The sequence below is a fragment of the Haemaphysalis longicornis genome, unplaced genomic scaffold (genome assembly GCF_048455015.1).
Source record: "Haemaphysalis longicornis isolate Haplotype H1 unplaced genomic scaffold, Haemaphysalis longicornis Haplotype H1 scaffold_1, whole genome shotgun sequence".
Lineage (NCBI taxonomy): Eukaryota > Metazoa > Arthropoda > Arachnida > Ixodida > Ixodidae > Haemaphysalis > Haemaphysalis longicornis.
Window position 1 is genome coordinate 393,784,685 of NW_027526203.1, and position 26,026 is coordinate 393,810,710.

The window sequence follows — 26,026 nt, forward strand, 5'->3', positions numbered from 1 at the left end:
ACTAGTTTGAAGAGCCCTTAGATATAATTCTTTGTAAGGCCAATTGACACTTCGTGTCACAGGACTTCCTAAAGCGTTGTATGCAGCCTCAGTTATCGCGTTATTGTACCGCTTCTTCTCAGACGGAGCAACAACTGGTTGCAGATTTATTTCACGTTCCGTTATGCTCCTCCTAATCCACTGGCATATCGCATCCGGGGTAGAGGATGTCCTTTAGCAACCTATAGTTCGCTAGCAACCAAGCACGATGATTTACAGCCAACAATGCTGGTTTATGTGTTTGCTTGTTTAGAGCTGTCAATACATACCACCGGGCACGGTGCTATTTATGCACTAGCAGTGCACTGGCGGGCGCGCTGCCCACTGACCGGAATGCGTTGCCGGGACGATTTCCGCCGTCATCGGAGGAACTCCGCCCGATTCCTGTCATTGATAAAATCGGTTACACAGGACACCTAGGCGCATGCTCTGCTGCGGCCCCACTGTGAAAAATCAGTGGATACTGGGCGCAACGGAAAAATTTCCACCCTGTGGGAAGCAGGAATGGGGAGGAGAGGGGTCCTAAAGGCTGAGGTGCAAAAGTAGCTCATACGTTGCTCGGGTCAAACCAAGGAGGTTTATACAACCTCCTTGGGTCAAACAAAGACCCCCCCCCCCCCCCCTCCCCATTTTTTTAGGTTTACTTTCAAAATCATGCTGCACCCTGCATACATGTTCTTGCTTTTAATCAACGTGGAATCTTGTGCGCGTTTTTATAAATACGTCCAGAGCGAAACTTTTGAGCCATATATTTTGTTGTACGGGACTCTTCCATTCCAATGCCAAGGTTGGGCCAAGCTTTTGTCGATATGGTCGACCTCTCAATGGTTGGCGACAATAGCTGTAAATAGTTTATTATACGGAGTATATTGATATGGGGTGCATTTAGAGAGGGTACTTTTCTCAGCATGTGCCCGGCGCCGTGTGTTCGTCGTCGGCATCACGGCACATGGGCAGCCGAGCATGGATCTGAAAGACAAAAAAAGATTTTACCACTTCAGAAATTTTCGGATCGGGCACAGGGTCTTCTGCTGCTAAGGCGGTAATCATAACCCTTCGGTTTCGGGCCGATTCTTTTTGCCAAGTACTCGCTGATTGCAAATTATCAAGGGGTAATGTTCTGTATTAAGATTTTCTGGCCCATTTTAAGGCGGTAAAATTAAAATTGAAGCATTACGGCAAGCCGGCCTAGTTGGAATTGATTCATCTTTGACACTTAGCGCGCACGAACGGGCACAAGAAAGGACAACACGGAGGAGCGCTTCTAACAACTGGCAATTTAATAAAAAAAATAGACTTTTAATACCCCACAGCAGTACGCACAGCCATGCAAGAATAATCCTCCCCCCTTTCCTTTCCATGCTTTTCTTTCTTGTCCCCGTTTGTGTACGCTAAGTGTCAAGGATAAATAAAAATCCATCATGGCTGGTGATGTCAGCGCAACGGAAAGTAGAAACAACAGACCTACATAACGTTCGTGATATACAGACGCACGGGATGAACACACGACACAGGGTGATTGATCACACGTGGCAACGCCGAAACCTTGCTAGTATAACTGAAACTTATACATATGGACGCATACCTACCTACACATATGGACGCATATAGGCCCATACCTATATGGATACCTACATATGGACACATGGCAATTACCCCTCCATGCGCGTCATTTTTTTTTGTATTGGCCCATTTGTACTACTAACGCAACAACGCTAAGGCAAATTGAATTTTACGCTACTGAGCACGAGGTCGCGGGTTCGATTCCCGGCCGCGGCGGCCGCTTTTCTGATGGAGGCGAAAAGCAAAAACGCCTGTGTGTACGAGATTTCGGCGCACGATAAAGATCGCCAGGTGGTCAAAATTAATCCGGAGCCCTCCACTACGGCGCGCCTCATCGTCTGCGTTGCGTCGGCGCGTTAAACCCTACAATCAATCAATCAATCAATCAAACAAACAAATTGAATTATTACTGCCCTTGGAGAATTATTGTTAGGGCAGGGCTGTACGCGAACAACTGTCGCTCCTGGTCCTTATCACCTAGGGAGCGACCATTTGCGACTTTTTTTTACAGGAGAAAAAACTGTCCCACGAAACGCCTTACTTTCATAGCGCGGAATGGTACGTAGTATCTGAATTTTACTTTCTCTGCCACGCATTAAAAAGTACGCCCTTTTTTTTTTTTTTTAGATAAGGGCTGTATCTGCCAAATATTTGCACGAACCTTAAATGTTGCTCACGCCATTTTTAACGCCTTGGTCTTGGCTTCTTGTTCAGTGTTTTTTATACACTCTAGACGAAGCAAAACTAGTTACGTTAGTTCCTGGCGCCCTTCCTACATCCGTGCTGCCATTTCTATGAGGCCGTACACCTTCAAAGCGACCAACAAAGCGATGGCGCCTCTGACCGCTCGCAGACAAGCCCATTCTGAGCGTGGAACTGGGGCTGCCGTACCGCAACTCCAGCCTGGTGGAGGGTTCGGACGTGTTCCTCGAGTGCAAGGCACGCGCCAACCCTCCGGTCAGCGACGTCGGCTGGAGGCGCGACGGCAGCGTGCTCGTGCCTTCTGCCGGGACCCGGGAGCTGGCGGCCAACGAGAACTTCCTCGCCATCCAGAAGCTGAGCCGCAGTGACTCGGGCAACTACTCCTGCTTCGCGGGAAACTCGGAGGGCGTCTCCGAGAGCGCCTGGTTCGGACTGCGCATCCAGCGTGAGTTCTGGCTCCTGCCTTTTTAAAATGATTGCATGCCCGCTCTCTTTGACTACATTTCCGCCTCTTCCTGACAAATGTCTGTTGCCAGCTGCAGCTGCGTATCAGTAGAAGGAACAAAAAATATAGACCCTTTTCGACGACCCTTTTCGACAACCTTCGGAACTGCCCTCGGCGTGTCCCGCCACTGTCTCTTCCAAGCGACAACCGTAAATTGTCAGGCGTTTTTGTAAATTTACAGCGGTGGCTGGCGGATGAAGACAACACTTTTTTGTTGCGCCCTTCGCGCAAATTTATAGTGCCAAGTTGAGCTCGTCATCATAGGCAGTTGGAACTTTTTTCGCTGTGTACACGGCCGCCCGGGCAAGGTGCAAAAGTCAGTGGGGCTCGAAGCGCACGACTTACACCTCTATCACACAAGTAGAAGATTGAACGCGGAAAATTAGAAAATTAGACGCGGAATATTAAACGCGGAGCTGGAAACCTTTGTCTTATTTACCTTTTATGTTATTACTTGGTGCCAAAAAGGTGAAATAGACTGCTCCTTTTCAGTTCACATCCCACAAATCAAGAAACAGGTGGCATGTAATTAATCAGAGGGCCGGACAAAACGGGAAGAACGTACTTTTGTCCCTGTGGAAGGCAACGGCCTCTGTCTAAGAAATACTGCAGCTCATTGAAGGAGACGTTGCGCGAGGTTTTGGTAAAACAACGAATGACGTCATTCGGTGCGACCTAAAGGAAGGCTTCGTTATGACGAGTGCAAAGGAGCGCGGGAACGCGGTCATCGCTGAGCGAAAGAGATTCAAAGCAAGTGGACTCATCCCACACTGTTCCTACCCCGGGGGTGGCCCAAGGGGGCTGCGGTGCACCTCGGCACCCTGGTTGGATTCCCCGCAGTAACGGTTGATTATTTTTTATTCAATAGATACTGCGGACCACACTTCGGTCCAAGCAGGATAGCATGGTGCAATGCAAAGAGCAATACAATAAAACATACACAAAAAACAATGCACAGTTACCCAGTATCGCAAGTACTTCATTCGGTTACCTGGTTCAAGTCTGAAACTGTGCGTGGAAAAAACGAAAATTTGAACGTGTCCGTTCTCGCGAAGTATGAAGTTAGTGCATTTGGTTGGTGATGTCTTGTCGGTCTTGTGTTTAAGGGAGAAAGAAAAGGGGTTGGATCAAGGGCAAGTTTGCGATTATATAAAAGAGACAGAAAATCAAGGCGGGACTTCTTTCTACGATCCTGAAGGGAAGGAAGGAGGGAGGAGAGCGAGGAGAGAATGAAAAGAATAAAACACCTGTGCGTAGAGATTTCAGCTCCCTTTACAGGCTCCCCATGTGGACGAATTATGCACCCCTCCGTATAACGATGACGACGGTTGAACGCGAAGCTTACTCGTGATGTATACTTTATTTGGCTAATCCCACACTGCGAGTATGTCTGGAGGTACGAACGACTTTTCTGGAATACCCGCAGTAACTGTCGGTTGTGCCCTCCGTAGGCCTAGCGTTTGGGTTTGAGGTGAACAACGACGAGAATCGGTGCCTGTTGCTTGGCGCTCGCTTCGACCATGTCGAAATGGAGCCATGGGATAGACGCCGGCTTCGTAACGCGAGGGACCCAGGTTCGATTCCGTTTTCGGGAAGCGTTTTCTTCTTTCCTTTTACCCACGGTCATTCATCATCATCGTCCGATAAAGTTCGCTTTCCTGCCCGGCATACTGTCGCACAACGGCATTAGTGAGGACACTAAAGCTCAGCTTTAAAAAATCAATCCCTAGCCCTCTGCTACCACGTGCCTGATTGCATAGGCGCTGCTTTGGCGCGTAAAAAGAGAATTTGAATTCTTCAGATTTTTCTGCTCAGTCCCTTGGCAGACTAGCGGGAGAACGGGCATAACTGGTTCCGCTCATTTGTGCGTGCGAAAGAACGTCACTTCCGTATTGGCGTTTCCATGTCCCCTACCTCACGTTATTGTGGGGCCGCGCAAGAAACCGGGATCCCGTCGCTCATGTTGGATGTAGACATACACACATGTATGAAATCTTTTAAATGCAGAGCATTTCAGTAACTCACGATGTCACCCGCGTTGACGTCCGTAGTCCGCACCGTCGTTGTCCGCACCCCTCCCTACTATATAAAAAAAAATACTATCCGGCGCCCGGTTTCGATCCCTCGACCCTGCGGGCGGAACGCAATGTACATGGTGCTCTACCCACTGCGCCACAAAGCCGACACAGAATTGGACGCTACGAACGCGCCTTATATTGTTGACTCATTCAAATTACTGCTGACGAACGCTCTCTCGTCAGCAGTTGCCATAAGTGCAACAACATTAACGTAACGCAAACTACTTAACGTCGTGCGCCCCCGGAAATGCTCTGCATTTGATCGTGCCCCTCGCGAGGGGGATGTTTCACTGCGTCTTCTCTCGGTCGCGGGACCTGTGGCGCGGCACAACTCGTAGCACTTTGAAAAGATGCGGCGCCAGCCAGCTGTGTGTGTGCGTGCCGCACTTGTACAAATGGTTTCAAGGAGGGCATGCGCTGTACGATGGGGAGAGGGGATGCAAGCAAGGGGATTTTCTTCGTCTTCCAGCGCTTCGTTCGCCTCCGCAAGGAAAGCGTCGCATGGCTAGTTCACTTCGCGAGGAGGAGGGCTGGGAAAAGGGATATAAAGAAAGGGTAGGAGTGCGTTAAACCTGAAAATAATGCAAGAGGGCGCTGGCTGCATCTAAGTTCACTGCGCGCTCGAACCTACAGCGGCACTGCACCAAACAGCGTGCGTGATTTGTCTTGCGGTGCGATGGCGTGCGCGCGTTCACTGCACGCTCTTGCCCGAAAACCGAGATTCCGCTCGACAAACTTGTCTTAACCACGTTAAACCAGGGGAAAATGTATGGTTACGGTTGCATGCATGCAATGTGTGTGAGACGCAAATCTCTTTCTTAGGAATGAACGCCGCCCACGCTCGAGATAAATGAAATTTGATCGTACTCTTCGCCCAAATTTTGTGTCACTTCTATGACGTGTGCCAAAGAGCTCTGGTGGTGATTACAAAATGAAGTGGCTCGTAATTTCTTAACTTCCCATTGTATCATATTCATGGCTGGCGTTGAAAAACTAGGCGAAAAGGTACCAGGGGGAAGTGCACTTTTCAGTGGCTTTCCACAAAATAGCGCTTGTGTAACGCCTAAAGGCTATGCTGAATTTGATATTGGCTCCAACGTAGTGACGTATAATGAACTTCTGGCGGGAATGAGTACGGCCTTAAAACCTTTTCTTTGCGCACAGGTCCCGCGGAAGTAAACCGTTTTTTGTTACGGTGTTGCGGTTATTGTTGCATGGCTAGATGGCAGGGGAGAGATCCCCGAATTACTTCAATCCTAGAATATCTTTCCAGCGTGTTGATATCTTCCGGATCCGGATATCATCGGGATATGTATTGGTGTAACCTGTTTGTTAAAAAGCCCGCGCCAATATTCTCAGGTACACTACGAGCACTCAGACAGGTAACATTGGTTGAGCTAATCTACAGGCCTCTAAAAATGACGCAAGCCACAACTAGCAGCAAAGCCGTGCGGTGAAATTCTAGCGCCACCAACATATGGCGCATTATGGCGGAACAGCAAAGTATTGATTACGGGCAGCTAATAGTGCGCCGATATTGCAGCGTGCTTCAAAAAGAATCCAATTAGTGCACTAATTTTACGCTTGTGCAGTCGGCCGTGGTTGCATGTATTTCTTTTCATTTAAGTAGGGAAGTGAACTCGAATCTGCCGGCAGCGACGTAATGCAGTACGCTTGAGCAACACTGATAGCATACGTAGGAGCAATCTCGAAGGCGGGAGCTGCTGCCTATATTTATGTTTCGTCATCTGCCAGCAGGAATAGATTAGTTTAGACAAAACGAAACAGAAAAGCAGCAGGATGGGCTATAAAGCGGCCCATTAGGCTGTTCGCTATGCTGAGAGCCGGTTTTAAAGCAATCAAGCGTGGCGGGGGAGTGCAGGCTACGAGCGAACGGCAACCGACAGTGTCGCTTTCTGTCGCAAGCCCGAACAAACCCGAGCGACGCTGGAGACCTTGCAGACGTGCTCCTCGCCCTCAGCATCGCCGCCAAGTAACGTTGACCCCGAGTATAGCCGAACTGAAAAAAAAAAATGCAAACAGAAATGTTTTTAAAAAATACGATAACACAGAGTAAATCACCAGTGAGGTTATAAGTAGATAAACAAAAGGGAACAAACCACACTGAGCAAAGAACATTAGAGGCGCCGGCGCTTGGGGCGTTTCACGAGATTAAATGGGCCAAACCGTCTTAGTCGCTTCTCGCGCAAATGAGAAACATGAGTGCTTCCCGCAGGCTTCTTCGAAATTCCGGGAGATAGGAGAGTAAAATAAAGGTTCCTTGCTTTGTTGCGTGTTTCTCATTCTCATTCTTGCGACCTCGCGGGTTAATCTTCTGTTCAAATTTTTTTCTAGGCGAAAGCAGATTTAGGTAGGCAAGAGGCCAGAGAAGCGCTCGCCAAGGCTAGTTTACTGCACGGAGGTTGCATTTTCCTCCAGCCAGCGGAACGGCGCCGTGCATGCTATAAATCTTGCTCGCCTTCGCTACTTGAGCTTGATGTTTTCACGCTGGAAGCGCGCTCCCGTCAGAGAAATTGGTGCATGTGCTTCCGCCTGCGCCTCTCCATCCCGGAAAATCATTTCGTGCCGCCCTTCGCTCCAGTAATGAGGAGGGCAATGAAACGACGCAGTGCCCTGCCCTTGTGTGGAGCGGTATCGTGGTTCGGCACGATCCCGTTCTTGAGACTTTGGGAGACGGGGATCAGACTTTCCCACGATTCCCTACACGGTTGAAGTTAGGAAGTGGCGACTCCGATACCCGTATCCTGATCCCGTTCGAATTCCCTTGATCACGACACTGAAGAACAGGGTGACAGAGTCGGTCATGCAGGAGCAGAATAATTGCGACAGGTATTAATAAAAAAGTCGCCACTGCAAAATGCAAAGTGCGATCATTGTTTTCTTCCAACGCCCTATGTAATTATAAATGACGATTATGTGATTCCACCCCGCGAAAACGCAGTATGATCACTCAACTACATTGCGACAACGTAAGTACCACATGGGGACGTTGATTACACTTGGCGATCAAATGCCTCAATAATAACCTTCCATTTTTTGCGATCACGTATAAGCTCATTGGAGCAAGCGCTTCAAAAAGCATAACATACATGCCGTCACCTTCACCTGCCGTTCCTTGTCTTCTATACTCCAAGCGGTTTCGGTTTCCTCGGTGCGCCCTCGCGGCGTATCGCGTAAATTTGCGGCAAGTGTATTGGTAAAAGTGCGGAAAAACAAGGAGAGGACATCTGCATTTACCGACTGCAACCACGACGGGGACAGTAGATTCCAAGTTAAGTGCGTTTGTGAGCCTACCGTACCTTGCAAACACACCTATCTGAGAGACCTAGAGCAACACTCGTATTCCTCTGCCCGAGTGATGCCGAAGTTTGAGCGGGTCTCGTTTAAAACTTTGCCTTTACGTTGTTGCCTTATAGACCTAAAATTAGAGCCAGTTAGGAGCCGCGGTAAACGTAAATTTGTTCCTCCAGCTTTGAGTAAATCCTGTGTAGGTAAAGCCAAGTGCACAGGAATGGTGACTGACTGAATGGTGGCCGTGCCCAGGCCACCATAGTGTAAACATCTAACGTTCTCTCCACTTTAATAATGAGAATTGCTGTTTTTAGAAATGCTTTTGCTGCTTTGTAGAATGCCATAAAATGCTCGTGAAACATTAATACTTACGTATTGATGTGCCAGCAGATATCTTGTGACATGGTGCTTCAACCGCCGCTGCATGTTCTTTGGTTCCGAACAAAATCAGGTTTACATAATTTTTACACTTCGAATTCAAAGCAACTCGTTTGAGAATGTCATATTGTATTGTGCTACATTTTTATCGTGTAGTGTTATGCATCTATACGCCTGACGATATGTTTGTTTTCGGTATTGATTGACTTAAAGGTACACTGAAGTAAATTTGTCAAGCTCCCGTTTTTGCTTGCACTGCGTAGACTGGCTCAAATTAGCAGACTTTTCATAGTTTATCCGGTTGACAAGTCGGTAATTATTTTACAAATCGTGAAAGAAGAAAAACTACCATGCGCGGTTTGCGGCGGCCACACAAAACTAAACGCTGTGACGACGGGAGGAGGTGGCACCGTGATTGGACGATGTCCAAGGTTAGCATTCAAACAAGTTTCGGTTTCGGTTCTGTAAAACAACATGCTTGACATCCGACGGCATCTAGTGTCACTAGATAAGGTATAAGAGTAGCGGCACTCATGCACGCAAGTCAGCAACGGCGGCCATTTTGGTGTTTATCAGTATTGCCAGACTGTCGCCTCTGCGGCATCACCGCTAACTTGGACGAGGTCATTTGTAAACCACATTGCCGAAGACGCAGCAACACGGCATCTTCAAACCCACTTCTGCAGCTGAAATGCTGCGAAGCGTCTTATCTTTGATTCGCGTTCGGAACGACGCCAGGCGCGCGCAGCCGCAGAGCAGGGAGGACGAGCTGAGACTACCACAGTTGACCGACAGAAAGCGCATAAGCAACAAAATGGCGGCGCCCATGAACCGTCGCAGTGTAAACAAATGTCCCGTGATGCGAACGGGCCACTGATCCCGGCGGCGGCACGGAACAATAGGAGAAAAGAGTGCCGATACTCTGTAACCTTATCTAGTGACACTAACGGCATCGTTGGATGGGCATTCTCGATATCTCAGTAATCGTCATACCGCACTTCTGCCATGTTGTCGGCTGTAAAATGCATAAGATAAGCCTCTCAGGACGGCTTGGAATCGTAGCAATCACTAGCCGAGGCCTACGCCCTCCGCGTCTCCGTAGACGCTCAAATGCCATGCGCTTTTCCCCCATATTTGGAGCTTGCCTCACTCATGCCTGTATCGTAAAAAGCGTGTTCACACCAGGCCAAGGGTCTGTTGATTCTGGCCTGTGCCCACTGCCCGCAAGAAGTCGGTGCTTATGGCAACAGCACGCCAACGAGAACTCGCTAGCGCGCCAGTGCCAGCCTGCGCGCGTTCTTTAAACTAGTTCGTCGAGCAGTGAACGTTACGGCCCAAAAAAAAGGTGAACTCAGTACAGAAAACATCGGCCAAAAATGGAAAAGTCAACTTTCAAAAAAAAAAAAAAAAAACCTACCCTCGAGGATACGAACTCGTGCCTTGCAAAACACTTCCAATAACGCTGCACATCTAGCGCTCCAGACCACTCGGCCACGGGCGACCGCTGCTGACCTTGGAAATACAAGGTATATAATGTATAACCAGTTTGCACTTTTGTTTAATTTTAGCATTTCAAGCAGCTTAGGTGACTATTTGTTGTATTGCGCTCGTGGAGTAAGCATCCCCAAAGTTTCCACAATATCTCACGTCTAGCAATTGCATTTCTTAGACGGAAAAGCGTTCGCAGATGCGGAGTCGTGCTGCTGACCGCTGTGCTTGTTCACCGAGCGCAAAAAAGTGCTTCCTGCACCATAGTTTTACGCTGTACGGTAAAAGTATCAGTTGATTTTATTTTCTTAGTAGTTATATTGACTTCGCTGACTCTTCTCCCGCCTTCAAGTGGCCTTATATTTTCCTACTGGCGTACCAGTCAGCGAAGCTTCGCATGTGCGCTTGTGCAGCGCTTGTGTGAAGCGATCTTGACTTGGAGCAAGATACAGTGTAGGAACTAACAAAGTAAAGAAAGGTACATTCTTCCGTTCACAAACGTGTTCTGGCTTCGTTTCAACTGAGCAAACGAATTGCGACGACCCGTCGGCGGCCGGCGGACGAAACGCTCGGCCGACTGACTCTGTCGGAAGGTCGGCGAGCCGTGCAGTAGCGCAGCCAATTGCCAGCTCGTCTCCTCCCGACGTCACACGAAAACGTCACAGAAAATGGGCGAGAGTGCAGAGAGGAGGAAAGCATTTTCGAATTGATTTTTCTACTAAATAAATTCGCGTAAACGCGCTCAGAGTGGTCGAAACATGGCCTAGGGACTCCGGACTACAATTTGCGCTCGTAATCCCGCAATGTTTACAAATCAATTCAGTGTCCCTTTAATAGCAATCAATCACCGGAAAGCACCGTGATTGCTTAGTCACTTGAGCAAGCACCTGCCACACAGAGCAACCGGCGTCCATGCATCACGAATAGCAGCAACCGTAGAGCTTGGCGGATACCTTCACAGTGGGGCGCGTTGGTTGTTAAGGGAAACATATTATACCGATTACTTTGTGGCAGAGCGAGCAGCTGGGGAATCGGTAGAATCTTATGATCACTGACTTACGGCCCGGGTATCCTCATTATTTACCCATTACAGTAATTAACCAGCAGCACTTTACCGTTTAGCGAGCCCATTGTGCTGTTGTGCTGAGACACAGAATGTTAATTACCGCTAATTACCATGGAAAGGTGTGCCCACCTGGAGTAAAACGTTAAACTATCACAAAAAGGGCTGGATGAGAGAAAACTTATTACCTGTAATTAACGCGCTGGGTCAGCCTAAGCTTCTTAGCGAATGGCTGCACCCGTTATCTGCCCGCGTGCGCAGAACAAAAGCGAATAGGACGGCCGTTTTGGGGGCCATCGGTTGGCACGGGGCGGACGCACGTCGAACCACCGCTCTGCGCTCGAGGACGCAACAGCCTTAACCGCGGGTGAGCGAAGCGAGGGGCATTGCATTGGCCTCCTTATCCATGATCGATGTGCGGAACCTTGTAGCTACACACTGATGCGCCCTGCAGGCCAATATAATCTGAGCGTACCTTCGAACAAGAGGCCCACCCAGGTTCTGCTGATGTTTTCCAGTAGTGTGCAAGAGCGGATCACCGTTGGGGATTCACTGACCATACTGCAGGGTTTCTTTAAAGGAGCCATGACGACAAAATACAAGTTGAGTTTTATATGAAAGATTTCGTGTTGTATAGTGCCCCTAGCGCTTTTCCGGATGCAAACGACGTTTTATTCACTAAGAAAGTAATCAAATTGTTGTGTTGTGTAATGTAGTTCTGTTCATGCCACCAGGTGGCGCACGATACTAAGGGGGCCAATTTCCAATATCATCATCAGTAACCGCAGCCCGGTTACATTTAGCATGTAACAAGAAAAAAGGCTCTCTTTTCCGCGGGTACGAGGTAGCGTCTGCATCTCTCTGCCACGTATGGTAACTCGGTGAGCGGCGGATACAACATAAAGGGGATGTTGTGTTGTGTGACGGTGTGCTGCCCCTTTTTTTGGGAGGAGAGGATGTTGTGTTGTGTAATGTAGTTCTGTTCATGCCACCAGGTGGCGCATTATACTAAGGTGGCCAATTTCCAATATCAACATCAGTAACCGCAGCCCGGTTACAAGTAGCATGTAACAAGAATGAAGGCTCGCTTTTCCGTGGGTACGAGGTAGCGTCTGCATCTCTCTGCCGCGTTGGTGACTCGGTGGGCGGCGGAGACAACTCAATTTACGTTAAAATTTTGATTTTCCCGCTAAATCAGGTGTGCTCGTGGTCTGCAATGACATCACTGGAACATCACTTTTTTCCTAATTATCCAGTTTGTTTGAGCGAAGTTTACGTTAAAAGTGGCGTCAGAATGATTCTAACAAGGCAATCTTTTGAATGAACCAAACGTGTTTTGTCTTCATGGCTCCTTTAAGGGGCCTTCTTGAGAAGTATAACTATTGGCTCACGCGTGAGGAAAGTCATTTTATTCTGCAGTACCGTTGAACATCCAAGCGCTTTGCGCCAGAACGACTTGCTGCGCTAGTCCGGTCAGCCCCCTGTTACGGCTCCGGTGGAAGAGGAAAACGTGAGAATTCATCTCATCTCAAACTCAGCGCGGGGTGAGGAGACAGAGGCTCATTGGGGTGCACTCAGTTTCCATCCCGTCTCCGAGGAGGCGGAAGGACCCTCTGCAGAGACCTGGCGCATCATGCCACTTGATTCGAGTGCCGTCCCGTTTTGAACTCATTTAACAATCGTGGAGGAGTGTTGCCAGTTGTTGCGTGCGCAACTTACGGAGCACGTCGCCAACATTTTTACGTCGATCCGCGTCGGTGTGTCAACAGAGCGAGGAGCAGAGGAGCACAAAATGATCGAGTGGAGAGAGCGGGTGCAGGGCGCCGTCTTCGACAAAAGAGGGTGCCGCCTTCGCAGCGCTGGCGATGTTGCCAGGGTGACATCAATTAGAAGCGCGGCTCGTCACCTTCCTCTGCGCTAAGCGGCAAAAAAGGGAAGCCGCAGCAAGGCCTGCGCATAGGGTCAAACGTTAAGTTCATGAGGGAGAGGCACGCGATGCTAACATATTGTTAAAGGAGCCATGAAGAGAAAATAGAACTTCGTGTAATTGGAAAGAAATAGGATTCACTATCTCACTCAGCTCCATTACAGCCCCAAAAGATGTTTTTTTTAACGAAAAAAAAGCAAGAAGTATTTAAAAACTTTCAAATTTTGCGCCACAGTGACGTGTTACGAGCAAGAATGACGTCATACGGGCCAACAATAAAACATAATTTTCAGTGCGTTAACTGCGTGTGTACGAGATTTCGGCGCACGATAAAGATCCCGAGGTGGTCAAAATTAATCCGGAGCCCTCCACTACGGCGCGCCTCATCGCCTGCGTTGCGTCGGCGCGTTAAACACCACAATCAATCAATCAGTGCGTTAACTGCACGTTAGCATTCAAGTGATGAGGTCAAATAGAACTAGAGGCCCCATTACAAACGTCCAGTCATGTGTCGTCACGACAGGTCAGTTAGGCGGCCGCTAATCGCATAAACAAGGTTCCATGACGTCATAGAAAAGTTGCGGGAAATTGGCTAAGGGGTCGCCACTGCTTCAAACGTTTTCTTTAATATCTCCGTTATTTGTTCGAAGATTGCGATGATATTGGTATCATTGTTATCGGGACTAAGCAGTCTTTCTAATAAACCCAACTTGTATTTTGTCTTCATGGCTCCTTTAAAGATCCAGCAAAAGGTGCTCAATTATTTTTCCAGATTTAATGCGAACGGTACCGTATTTACTCGATTGTAACACGAGTTATTTTTCTAATTTTTGCTACCTGAAGGCCGCCGCCTTCTCGTTACAATCGAATACCGAAATTCAAATTGCCTAAAAAGTACAACATGTGCTAGAGCCGTTTGGATCCACTACAAGCCAACACAGGTTCTCTAGAAATGTAAATGTGCTTTTTCACTCTTCCGTTGGCCTCGTGTGAGTACTGCGGCGGTTCCTTCTTTTTTTACTTTTTGCTTGACGCGACAAAGTCACCCCTCGCGTTACTTTCGCGGTTTTTTTCTTCTGGATGCAATGAATGCAATGATGAAACGAAAAGCCACCCCTCGCGTTACAGTCGTGGTCGCATTTCAATCGAGTAAATACGGTATTCGTCCTATAGCGAATGAATCTCCATTTCGAACGGTATTTTGGAGCTTTGGGTTTGCGCCATTAGTGACACGCATTCCGCGCACGCCACGAACGACCAAGAGAAGGGAAAAAAAATATCGGCTCTTTTCTGTTCGATTAATAAATAACACGAACTTTCGACGCCTTTAAAAAAAATTCGAGCACTTGGCGCCAATTAGCTAATTAACGCGGTGTTTTGAATGGCGCCGCTTTTCGTCCGCCTCCTGGCAAATTATTTTTCAGAGTGCATTAATCTGAATCCGCTGCGAAGTCTTATGAACGCCGAGTAAACGTTTTCCGCAGGAAATGACTTAAGAATTTGCGTAGCTTGGAGTGATTGATTGTGGGGTTTAAACGCGCCGACGCAACGCAGGCGATGAGGCGCACCGTAAAGGAGGGTTCCGGATTAATTTTGACCATTTGGGAATCTTTAACGTGCGGCGAAATATCGTACACACGGGCGTTTTTGCTTTTCGCCTCCTTCAGAAAAGCGGGAGTAGTGTGGAGTGGCGGAGTGTGTCCGCTGTATGCCATATGGTGATGCAGGGGTGTATGTGATTGGAAGACTGACGCTGAGGCTGCATAACCGTGGGAGGAGATGCGCCTTTGACTGAACGCATGCTAAAAGGCCCCACACGGACGAAGAAGGAATAGAAACAATACTTACACTGCGCCAGCTCTCCCTCCTTGCACCAGGTCATGGGAACATTGGGCTTGTGCCATTTTCAATGGACGCGTGGACGTGACCGGCCCCGTAGCCCAGCCCGGCCTAGGCGCAGAAAGCCCCTTATAGCCTTTTCAAACCCAGGTCACCTCACGGACGTTAAAATACTGTTTCTTTTGCATTTTAGACACCGTAACGTGGGATAGATATCCATCACACAGGTCAGTAGGCCAGTAACAAAGTTTTACTATTGCCCCTGAGTGGTTACAAAAATCACTATTTAAGGCGGCTTACAGACAAAGTTGGCGTTACATGCAAGGCTTCTTACAAATCTCATCGAAATCAAACGCATAGTGCACAACCTGGGGAGCCTGTGAAATGCAGAAATTGTTTCTTTGCTGAAGACATGGGAATCCCAGACGTGGTAATGGAGTGATTTAAAAAAAGTGTATTTGCGAGGAATAAAAACTTACTTGAGCTATGAGCAATTTGTGCATGCCTCATTTATTTACATGTGGGCCCTAAATGCGAAGACATTTTGTGCTCTCTGTTCTTGTACCCGAAATAATAGTCCACTCATTGGGCGGCTAGATTTTTATCTTAAATGCTGAGAAAACATAATCAGGTTTAATATCGTTTTATTGTTTGAAATACGTTTTCCCGGTGAGAGAACGTTTTTTGGCATGCGTATCTTAGTAAGGAGCAAATTACCACTTTGCAGATATTATCCATCATGTGGTAATGAATTCAATATTCACTACAAGATTTAGGAACAAAGGAGAGGAAACGTCAACGTATCCCACAGCATGATCTTGCGAAACTGTTTGAAACAGGGTCTCACCATGGTTTTGGCATCAGTCAGCTCTAAGGTGCAGTTTTCTGCAGAATAAGATGCAATAAGATATATTTTGATATAACCTTGTCACGGGCGTTGAAGAGCTTTCTTTCATAACACGCGTGTCCTGACAGATACTCTTCATTTAGGTTTCCATGCCTGGTCAAAACAACCCTAAGAAATATATCCAACGCGAAACCGATCCTAAACGTGGCGGGTAATATTTTCGCGACTTTTTGGCGACTAGAACAGTTTTTTCTTCTACTACTGGCGATGGTAACCAAACCGTAATAAGATTTTTTTCTCTCTAAGTAAGCGTAATGTCTACTCCTCGAAATGGCAAAGAAAGGAAAAAGCGTCTGATGGGAACCAGTATGGAATAAAGACAAGTTTAAGTAAAGGCCGTATGGAAGACAAACGTCTCGTGCTATTGCTTCAAGCGCCAGCTTCTGCTGACCCGGCGAACAATATCAAGAGATACTTCAGGGACATTCAGGTCCGATGTTCGCTCGCGGGTGGCGCCGTGTCTCAGATGAGGGGCAGCCATTTTCTCTTGCTCCGTTTTCCACGAAGATCCGTAAGCGGTGGCCCCGAATGAAACAAAGGCCGCCGCCGGGCGCCTCCAGCGACAATGGCAGGAGCTGCAATTGGACTAGGCTGAGCCGTACACGTGTGGCGTTCCGCCGAATGAACTGCCTCCATGAAGAGGCTCTTACCCCGAGAGCCGTAATGCCCAGGGAAGGAGATATTTGCTCTGCTCTCGGTCAGAGAACTTTAGCGCGCGCCCGCCCACCAACGGGCCGGCCGTTTGGATTTGTTTGCTCTGGACAGCACAAACAGCTCAAGTCGGACAAGCGACCTGCGCGAGGCCCCGGTTAGCCGGCGGGAAGCGCTCGGGGCAGGCCGCAGACTCGGCCAGATTGCGGCCCTGTTTTCCTTGACTGAGGTATATCCCGCCGCTGGTGCAGCCGCCGGCGACGACGAGCCCTTTGCGCAAATTGCACCCCGGCGGGTCCCGCAGTTCTTGCGCGCAGCCACTGCTGCAGCCGGCCGCTCCCGAGCGCCAACAACTTTGCTCGGCTCGATGACTGACCGGCTGAATTGCCCCTCGTTTGAGAGAATGCGCGCCGGACGCCCCCACTCGCACTGTCTTGATCTCGCCAACTTGATCAGGCCGACCAGTAAAGTGCCCTCTTACCGCCGCTTCCTTTCCGTTGAGGCGCGGAAAGAAACCGAAGCGTTTGAAAGAACCCCGCCCCTTTTCTTTTTATTTTCATTCCCCCTTCTGCGGAAAATCGTCCCTGGTGATGTTCTGTGTGTGTTTATTAACATGCGAGTAAATGCTGCGTGCAGTTAAAAATGTGGACATTAATGGTCCACTTCTGTAAATTTTGGTGTCGCGCTAGTTGGTGGAGCCGACGAGAGAGAGAGAGAGAGAGGCTGTTATTAACGGCTGGGTCTGGGGGAGAGTGTGGCACAGCAGTGCGTCGTCTTGCACAATAAAAAGTGCGTTTTTTTGCGCTCGTTTCAGTGAAAAGTCCCTAGGGCAACCCTTCGAACTGATGGGTCGCTTCAGTGCGATAATAAGCTTGCCTATATCGTCAGGTCACAGTTCCCCTGGGGAAAATTTACCCTCAAGGCAGCAATAGTAGTTTAATAACGCCGAAACTGCAAAAAGCGTGAGGACAACTACCACTGCGTCGTATAATTTTCCGCGGTATTTAGGAAATCACACATTAAATTGGTAACGGGGATACCCTGTTTGGTTGAGCTGGGTCAAGTGTTTCTATCAAAAGAACCTTACGGGAAGGGAATGCAAATGTCAAAGAAATAGTCATCGTGTACGATAAACCGTGCAGAATTTCCTTTGAAGGCATGGGCATCAGCTTTCCACATTATCAAACAGACTGTGTTACACAGCCGATAAGCTGCCTGTCATTTTCGGCCAATATTCTGCACATATATATATATATATATATATATATATATATATATATATATATATATATATATATATATATATATATATATATATATATATATATATATATATATATAATAAGGGGTGCATTCAAGGAGAGCACCAACCCAGTTACTTGGCAGAGCTGAAATAGCCGGTGTTCAGGCGCGCTGTTCAGGACACACTTTCGTCTCGCGCCGAGCGATTTCCAAGGAACGTTTATATGCCCCAGCACCTGACACGCACCCCTGCCAATACACCAAGCACGTACCAACTATTAAAAGCTGCCTGGCAGCGCTTCTGCGAGTGATCATTATCTACACTACAGTCACCTCCGGCTTAAACAACTGGCGGGAGTTGAAACAACGAACGGGGCCAAAATGTCCTCGTAGAAAACTACGACGCAAGGATCCCTAACAAACTAAAGTATTCTTGAAGTGAACCTGTGCTCTTTAATACACCCAAGGAAAAGCACAAACGTCGGAGAAGCGGCCAACAAAGTGTCACACCCAGTAGAGTGTCGGCAAATCGAATGGCACGGCGTTCCGTCTGCGCGCAAACATATCGGAGTGCAGTCCTTTCCAGAAACGTCCATCAGATTGAGAACGCTGTCGATCGAACCAGAACAGTCGCGGTAAGTGACGAACAGGTTACACCAATACATATGAAACAAGATTACCGCGCTTGGCGTAGAAACACAAGGAAACCATGGGCGCTCCTTTCGAAACACAGGATAAGATAGCCAGGCAAGGCACTAACACACGCCGGAAACGAAGACAAGGAAACTGGTGCGAATGAATGGTTACAAGCACTCGACATGCACAACTGATCTTGTCCGCGCATTGAAAAGCCCGAGAAGCGGCAATTACGAAAATTACAATTGGGGGCTCTTTCGACAATGGTTGCAGGGGGCGCCGTTGTTCCACTTTGCTCACCTCGGAGCGCGCACATGGCATGCATATCGGGCTTCGCTTTCGTAACTTTATGCGCGGAGGTTGCACTTTTTGCGTGCTGTTGACTAATTTTAATACGTACCCCAACTGCAAAAGGTAGGCAGACCGATGACTCAGCGTTATGGCAGCGGTCACCGAATTCCAGCCAGAATCTGTTTGTAGTTTTGCCCAATTCGGCCTGATGTGCCAACCGATTTATGAGCAGTGAAAAACTCAGATAAGACCGAGCCTCAAAAAACAATGAAAGCGTCTCAAGGCTCATGCGTGCATAAAGCTCTTTGACAAAGTTCATTTATCGACAACGGCGAAACAGGTCCGAAGTAGGAGTCACTGGTTCAACGAGGTAGTTGACGGGCAGAGTACGGTCGACTGCTTGTATGAGCCATGCTACTTAGCCAAGAAAAAGCCTGACGTTTGGGGTGACACACGAATCGAAGCGAGTGAGCCAGGGTCGAAAGTAATTTCTACGTCGCAATTATTATGACGACACTTCTCGTGAGCCTGATCTTCCGACGCCAACCTGCGGGGGATCTTGGGACGCAAGTAAGTGCATTTAGCCATTTCCGAAACTTGATTTCAGTAGAAAGTGTAGGGGTGGTAGGAACAGATAGTGCCAAAAAACGGCAAAAAACCTGTAGCTGCTTGTGTACCCATGTTGTAGGCATACGCGACAAAAGGGAGAATGCAGTCCCAGTTGCAGTGGTCCGACGAAATGTACATGGATAGTGTATTGTCAAGAGCGCGATTTAACCGTTTTGGAAGGCCATTGGCCGGAGATGGTTGGAACTAGTGGTCCAGTGAACGATGGTGGCATTAGTTAAAGGGGATGCCACAATGTCAGATAAAAATGCTCGCCCCCTCACACTCAACAGTTCTCTAGGGAAACCAGAGACGCACAAAACGCCGCAGAAGAAAGCAGGCAACGCCGCGAGCCATGACAGTGCGGAAGTTTCCGCGTACCAGGTCAGGTGATCAACAGCAACGACTATCCAACGATGGACTGTGCTCTGAACTGGCGCGTACACATCGATACCAATGAGATCCAAGGGCGTGCCGGAAACTGTGCTGCTATAGGGCTTGACATCGTGTTTTGAGGGAGACTTGCAGCGCTGGCAGTCTAAGCGAAGGCTGATGAGCTATGTGCCGAAGGTGCACATGCATGCCTCGCCAAGAGTAACGTAGGCGTAGGGTCTGGTAAATCTTACTGGTAAGTATGCACTCCAGCGTGTTCGCATTAGGCGTATGCATGACATGAAGAGCAGATCTGAGAGAGCAAACAACAGGGCCCGACCGGAAACCATTTGCAGCCTTGGGGGCCTAGTTGCGGTGTGGAACAGCTTGTTTCATAGGACGAAAAGTGAAGCTCGGTGGTGTAGAGCACGGGATCCGGATGATATCAACACGCTGGAAAGATATTCTAGGATTGAAGTAATTCGGGGATCTCTCCCCTGCCATTTAGCCATGCAACAATAACAGCAACACCGTAACAAAAAACGGTTTACTTCCGCGTGACCTGTGCGCGAAGAAAAGGTTTTAAGGTCGTACTCATTCCCGCCAGAAGTTTATTATACGTCACTACGTTGGAGCCAATATCAAATTCAGCACAGCCTTTAGGCGTTACGCAAACGCTATTTTGTGGAAAGCCACTGAAAAGTGCACTTCCCCCTGGTACCTTTTCGCCTAGTTTTTCAACGCCAGCCATGAATATGATACACCGTGAAGTTAAGAAATTACGAGCCACTTCATTTTGTAATCACCACCAAAGCTTTTTGGCACACGTCATAGAAGTGACACAGAATTTGGGCGAAGAGTACGATCAAATTTCATTTCTCTCGAACGTGGGCGGTGGTCATTCCTAAGAAAGAGATTTGCGTCTCACACACATTGCATGCATGCAACCGTAACCATACATTTTCCCCTGGTTTAACGTGGTTAAGACAAGTTTGTCGAGCGAAATCTCGGTTTTCGGGCAAGAGCGTGCAGTGAACGCGCGCACGCCATCGCACCGCAAGACAAATCACACACGCTGTTTGGTGCAGTGCCGCTGTAGGTTCGAGCGCGCAGTGAACTTAGATGCAGCCAGCGCCCTCTTGAATTATTTTCAGGTTGAACGCACTCCTACCCTTTCTTTATATCCCTTTTCCCAGCCCTCCTCCTCGCGAAGAGAACTAGCCATGCGACGTTTTCCTTGCGGAGGCGTACGAAGCGCTGGAAGACGAAGAAAGATGGTGGATTATAAGCCGCGCAGCACTGATAGCAGTGGTCCGAGAGTCCCGTGTCGTTTAGAAAGTCTATCAGGGCACGGAAGGTGGTTTCGTGAAGCTTGACCGTGACTGAGTGTGCCTTTACTGTACCCCTATAGCTCCCCCCGCAACCCTTCCTTTGGAACGAATGAGCGATTAGACACTTTCACTGCTGAAGCCGAAGCCGGCGGCGGCGCGAATTGATTTGGTTGGCGGCCGAAGCGTGGTCGGTGGCGTTTCCGTCGGCGTCGTGAAACCTCACGTGGCACTTGCTTGACCTTGAGCGAGGACGTGCCTGCTTGAATGTCAAAGAGAAGCTACCAGGCCTTTCCTAGGTCTGTAGTTGGAATGATAAGCTTCGCCTAAAATCAACATAACTTAGAACTAGTGACATTATATGTCATGAATTGTTAAACGTGGGGACGCACACATGGCCGTTTTGTCAGCTAGAAGCACATGACACAGCTGAGAGCCTATCAGAAAACGTTTCCAGTCAAGACGTCGGATTCAGGAAAAATTCCCCAAGCCGAAAATAAGGCCCTCTTTCGCTGCCCCATTGGTTCACTTAGCGGGGATCGCTTTTACGCCGAGAAAAAAAGTACGGAAACGGGAGACAGAACTGCTAGCTTTAATGTTTTGTTTCAAAGCCAATAGAGTATCGTTTATCATCTCAGGAAAAAATGCGGAAGAGGTACGAAAGGAGTGACCTTCCAATTAAACGCAAAAGTTATTCAGCCCTGAGCGTCCTCGGAGATTGTGGTGCAAAATAAAATGGTGCCTGAAATAAATATGCAGCTTCTCACGACCTGCAAATACGTAATATTGCTGAACCTGAACACAACAGACAAAATTTTGTTTCATGAAGGGGAGGTAATCAATGAGTTGGCTTGGGAACTTGAAAGAGCATCAATCCCACCACGTTGTAATAAATGAGCCACATCATTATTTCACTGATGTGAAGTAAATCCCTTAATTAGTTTCAGGTTTTCATTTTCATGTTCTGGTCTCATTTATGCTTGACTGTACCTGCATGGCGGCGCCGGAGGTTTTGTCTTTTAACGCGGGATGTGTATTCAGCCTGACATCTCCAATTTTGGGTCATGTGGTGACGGGAAGTAATACAAACCTGGAGAAAACCAGGGCCCGTTTGCCCGTACGCATAAGTTCGCGATTAAGTTCCCGCTTACAAATAAGACGCCAATAAATCGAAGTCGGCCGCGGCAATTAAGCCGGTTGCCAGAAAACCCGACTGAAACGCCACCTTACCCGAGCGCTTGTATCAGCTCCGGGCAAACGACTTATTACCTAGACAATGCTGAAGTCGCAGTTGAGAACTTATTCCCTCACTTATGGCGTTCGGGCAAACGGGCCCAGGATTCAGTAACGACCATTATTAAAAAAAAAAAAAAAGCATTGACGGTTACTATTCTGTTAATGCGAAATTTGCCCGCAGCACGATCTGTAGTCTCCTCGATCCCGGCGCATATCTGCGGCGTCTCAGGAAGTGATCGCGTGATCAGCGAACGCACGGCGGAAAGCGCTACTCTGCCGTTATCTCGCAGCGCATCGCCGCCACCGAGCATGTTCTTGCAAATCATGTTTGAACCCCCCGCGCAAATGTCATGTGGTTCGGATGATTCACGGACAGGGGAGGGACCTCTGGCAAAAGTTTGAATGGGAGGGCGCTCCTCGGCAGCTACGCATGGCGAAAGTGTGAGGGGAGGCCGTGAGAGAGATGACGCCACGCAGCGCGTGCCGCCCTGCCCCTAACACTTTCGCCAGACGCTCTGACGAGCGTCTCGTCTGGGCTCAGCAGACAATACTTCGCCTCATACGCACTTTCCTCCACCGTTTTCTTCCTGTCTTCGCTTGCTCGGTTACAACGCCGTCACCATCGCCACCACCAAACCACAGTAGCGGCCGCCAAAGTGCTGCGCACAAAAAAAAATAGACTTCCAAACTCCAAATCATCTGTAACTTAGAAAGCTTTGTTTTAAAATACATGTAGCGGTATTTCTTTAAATAAAAATAATTCGGCCGTATTTTTGTTCAAATCACTGTTTTTTGAAGGCAAATATTTTTGAAAAATACACAAGTTAATTTCCAATGAGGCTTGATAACACGCTGTTTGTTATCCTGTGGTGTTCATCAAAACTGAGCATAAAAAGAACCTCGAAGTTTTCCACATTACACATAAAGCTTACCGAGGCTTACAGCGGCTGCCGGTAGAGGAGAGGACCGCGACCACTGTCGGCGCTGCTACAATCGCTCGCGTGACATCAGCTAGAAAACTTGCGAATTTTTCGTCCGCGTTACTCAATCTACTGGTATTTTTTCGCGTTCGAGTGACGTGTGATGCTTTCCCGCATCGGTTTTTACGTATGCGGAACATTTTTATAACGCTATAAGGCTTGAAATCCCCCATACACCCTAAAGACGTTTCTTTCTAGTACATTGTTGTTTTGTCGTCAAGATCGCCTGCTTCTCATGATACCGTGCTAAAAAACTTTGTAGCGTGAACAGTGAGCGCTGCTTAATGCCACACATATACAGGATGTCATATTCTGTCCACAGGAACCTTGCAAACAAGGAACTATCCAGCTGCTAGTGGCCGACAACTGAGAAAGGGTGAAACCAAAAACAAATTCAGTCCTTCCTGTAGTTGGCTTTGCCAGAAGGCACTCCGATTGTCGGGGGCCGTTTGCAAGCAGAGTCTAATGAAGTTTTTTTGTAACGTTGTGAAACGCTCGAAGGTATTGTAACACGTGTTTTTATGTTGTCATAGAATGTGCCTATGCCGACTTCCACTAAGGCCGCGAAAAAAAGAAAGAAAGCGAAAGTTGGGTTCAAGACGCCCTTCTATTTTTAGGCGCCTGGAGATTTTATCCCTCGCTTTTAAACAGAACGGATGTTTCTGGAGGCAGACCGCAAGGCTCGAGCACGAAACCAAGCAACATGGACGCCTGCTGAAATTTGGAAGCTTTGCGCGTACAGGGCACGGACGTCATAACCACCTTGTTTACTAACGAATAGTAGTTTCAATCTCGCCCGCCATTTTATACGCATAGGTATAAACTAGAGGAAAGAGGCACAGGTATGGCACAGCCCTTTTTCCTTATTAGATTTTCTGTCGTCAAGCAAATTCTTCAAGCATAGGCAATAGTTGCACAGTGCCCACCCTTCCTGCTGGTGGGCCGTCAAAATGACAGAACTTATCGGCGCTACAAGATCTTGTTTTCATTTATTTTAAAAAGCGATCTTGTTCAAAGAAAAGTAGATCTATTTTTGTTAAGTAAAATATAAACACTACTGCAAATACAATATCTTTTTTAAACCTGGTAAGGATTTCTACTGCATATTTTTCACGCCCCGTATTGAGATCAGCATTTTTTATCGACGTTTTTCCGCGATAGTTCCATGCATTCATCGCCTTCAAGTTCAAGTTTAAAGAGCCGATTCCCACTATTAACGGTTCAGGTAAAGAGTATTTAGAGGCTTCGGAAGCTCATAAAATAATTTAAATGACGCAAAATTTACTCTCGTTGCAGTCAAGCATAAAACATTGGCCCCGTATCTGCTCCTTTCGTTGCAAATGCCTACGCAATACGATAGTCGACTGGCGCCCCTGGCAAGTAAATGCCTCTCTTCTCTTTCCCGCTCCCGTCTCATGCTGTTCCTCTTCCGTCTCGTTCCTTCCAAGATAACACGCTAGAGGTTTGCTCAAGTCAATTTAAATTTACCGTGTTCCACTGCCCCCAGTCGGGTGCCTCGATCGCAGCGCTGCCGAACGGCGGAGAGGCGCGTGAATCGAAGCAACCTACGAAACATTTATAGAAGCACGTTGCCCCACTCCACTAGTGTTCCAAGCGGAACACTGAACCTATCTAGTGGAACCTGTCATTGCTGTCACCCTTTGATTTTTTAGGGTTCCGCCAGGTAGCGCTGGCAACAGGAGGCAACCGTTGTCTGCAGTTGATGTATTTTATTTGCTATCGCAAAAAGTAAGCATCGTAAATATTTTAATAAAGGAACGCTGCAAATATCATTCATGTATTGATTTTCGGGCTTATATTTGCGTAATGTCTTGTTCTTGTTCAACAATGTTGACAAGTATGAACATTAACGCCGGACTTAGACGTTTAGATTTGGCTGTGAGTATATAAGACTATTGCGCAGATACGGTTTCACTGTGGCCGGCTAGCTGAATCGAGTGATAGACTGACAGACCGACAGACAGAGAGACATACCAAAATTATCCCGTTCAAGTAGCCCAAGAAAGGCTACCGTCTTTAAAATGGTGTGAGTTGACTCACAGAAACTGCGGGAACATACAATCTGAGTGTGGCAGGCATGCACTGCACTAGACCCTCAGTTGACGTCAGGAGCCAGGGGGCGGCACCCAGATATCTCACCGCAATTCACGGGGAGGGCCTCGTGTGGCCACGTGTTCGACCAACAGCCGCCGCTATACACACTAAACATTTTTACGCTGTTTTTGGCCGAAAAGGGTGTAAAAATCCTGTCCCATGGCACACACTTTTACAAGGCGTTTTGACTGAAAATGCCTGAAATGATAAAAAAAAGGGTGTGCTTGTGAAGACCCTACGATAAAGGCGCAAGGCTGCTTAACACCCTGAAATAAGGGTGTGGTCAGCGCAGCTACGCATTCCAATGGGGATAGGCTGAGGGCGCAGCACGATCAACGCGCACAAGTGACACTGGAACCGCAAATGAATTGAGCAAGAAAACCAATGGGATACACAAAGAGAGCAAGTTTTTATGTTACCTTACAAGCACGTCTGCTCTCCTTGCTATTGCCACCAGAGTAAAGTCATTTGGTAGAGTAGGTTTGCTTGTGGCAAAAATCAAATGTTTTCGCGATACTTCTGTAATTAGGCATATTAATTTCAACATATACAAGTCAGCACGCAGATTTGCTAACGATTTTTATTCTTTTCCAATCTTGATGCGTAGTGGGGAACTGCCGTAGTTAGTATGTTCACTAAATCATGGAATTTGATCGCCTGCCAAACACCTGTTCCACACGCTTTCAACACCCTCCACGAAGGGTGTACATCATCAAAGCGAAGCTTTCTAGTGTACACTTTGGCGGCGGCGAAAGCAGCGATGACAAC

General features: G+C 47.9%; 1 protein-coding gene across 1 annotated transcript in view; it reads left to right on the forward strand.

Moving 5' to 3' along the window:
• The window catches only part of LOC144155309 (synaptogenesis protein syg-2-like), a 659,264-nt gene that overhangs the window by 528,693 nt on the left and 104,545 nt on the right, over positions 1–26,026 (forward strand). Inside the window, exon 6 of the mRNA XM_077686657.1 lies at positions 2,456–2,749. Within this exon, the coding sequence (XP_077542783.1) occupies positions 2,456–2,749 (294 nt within the window). The remainder of the gene's footprint in view (positions 1–2,455; positions 2,750–26,026) is intronic.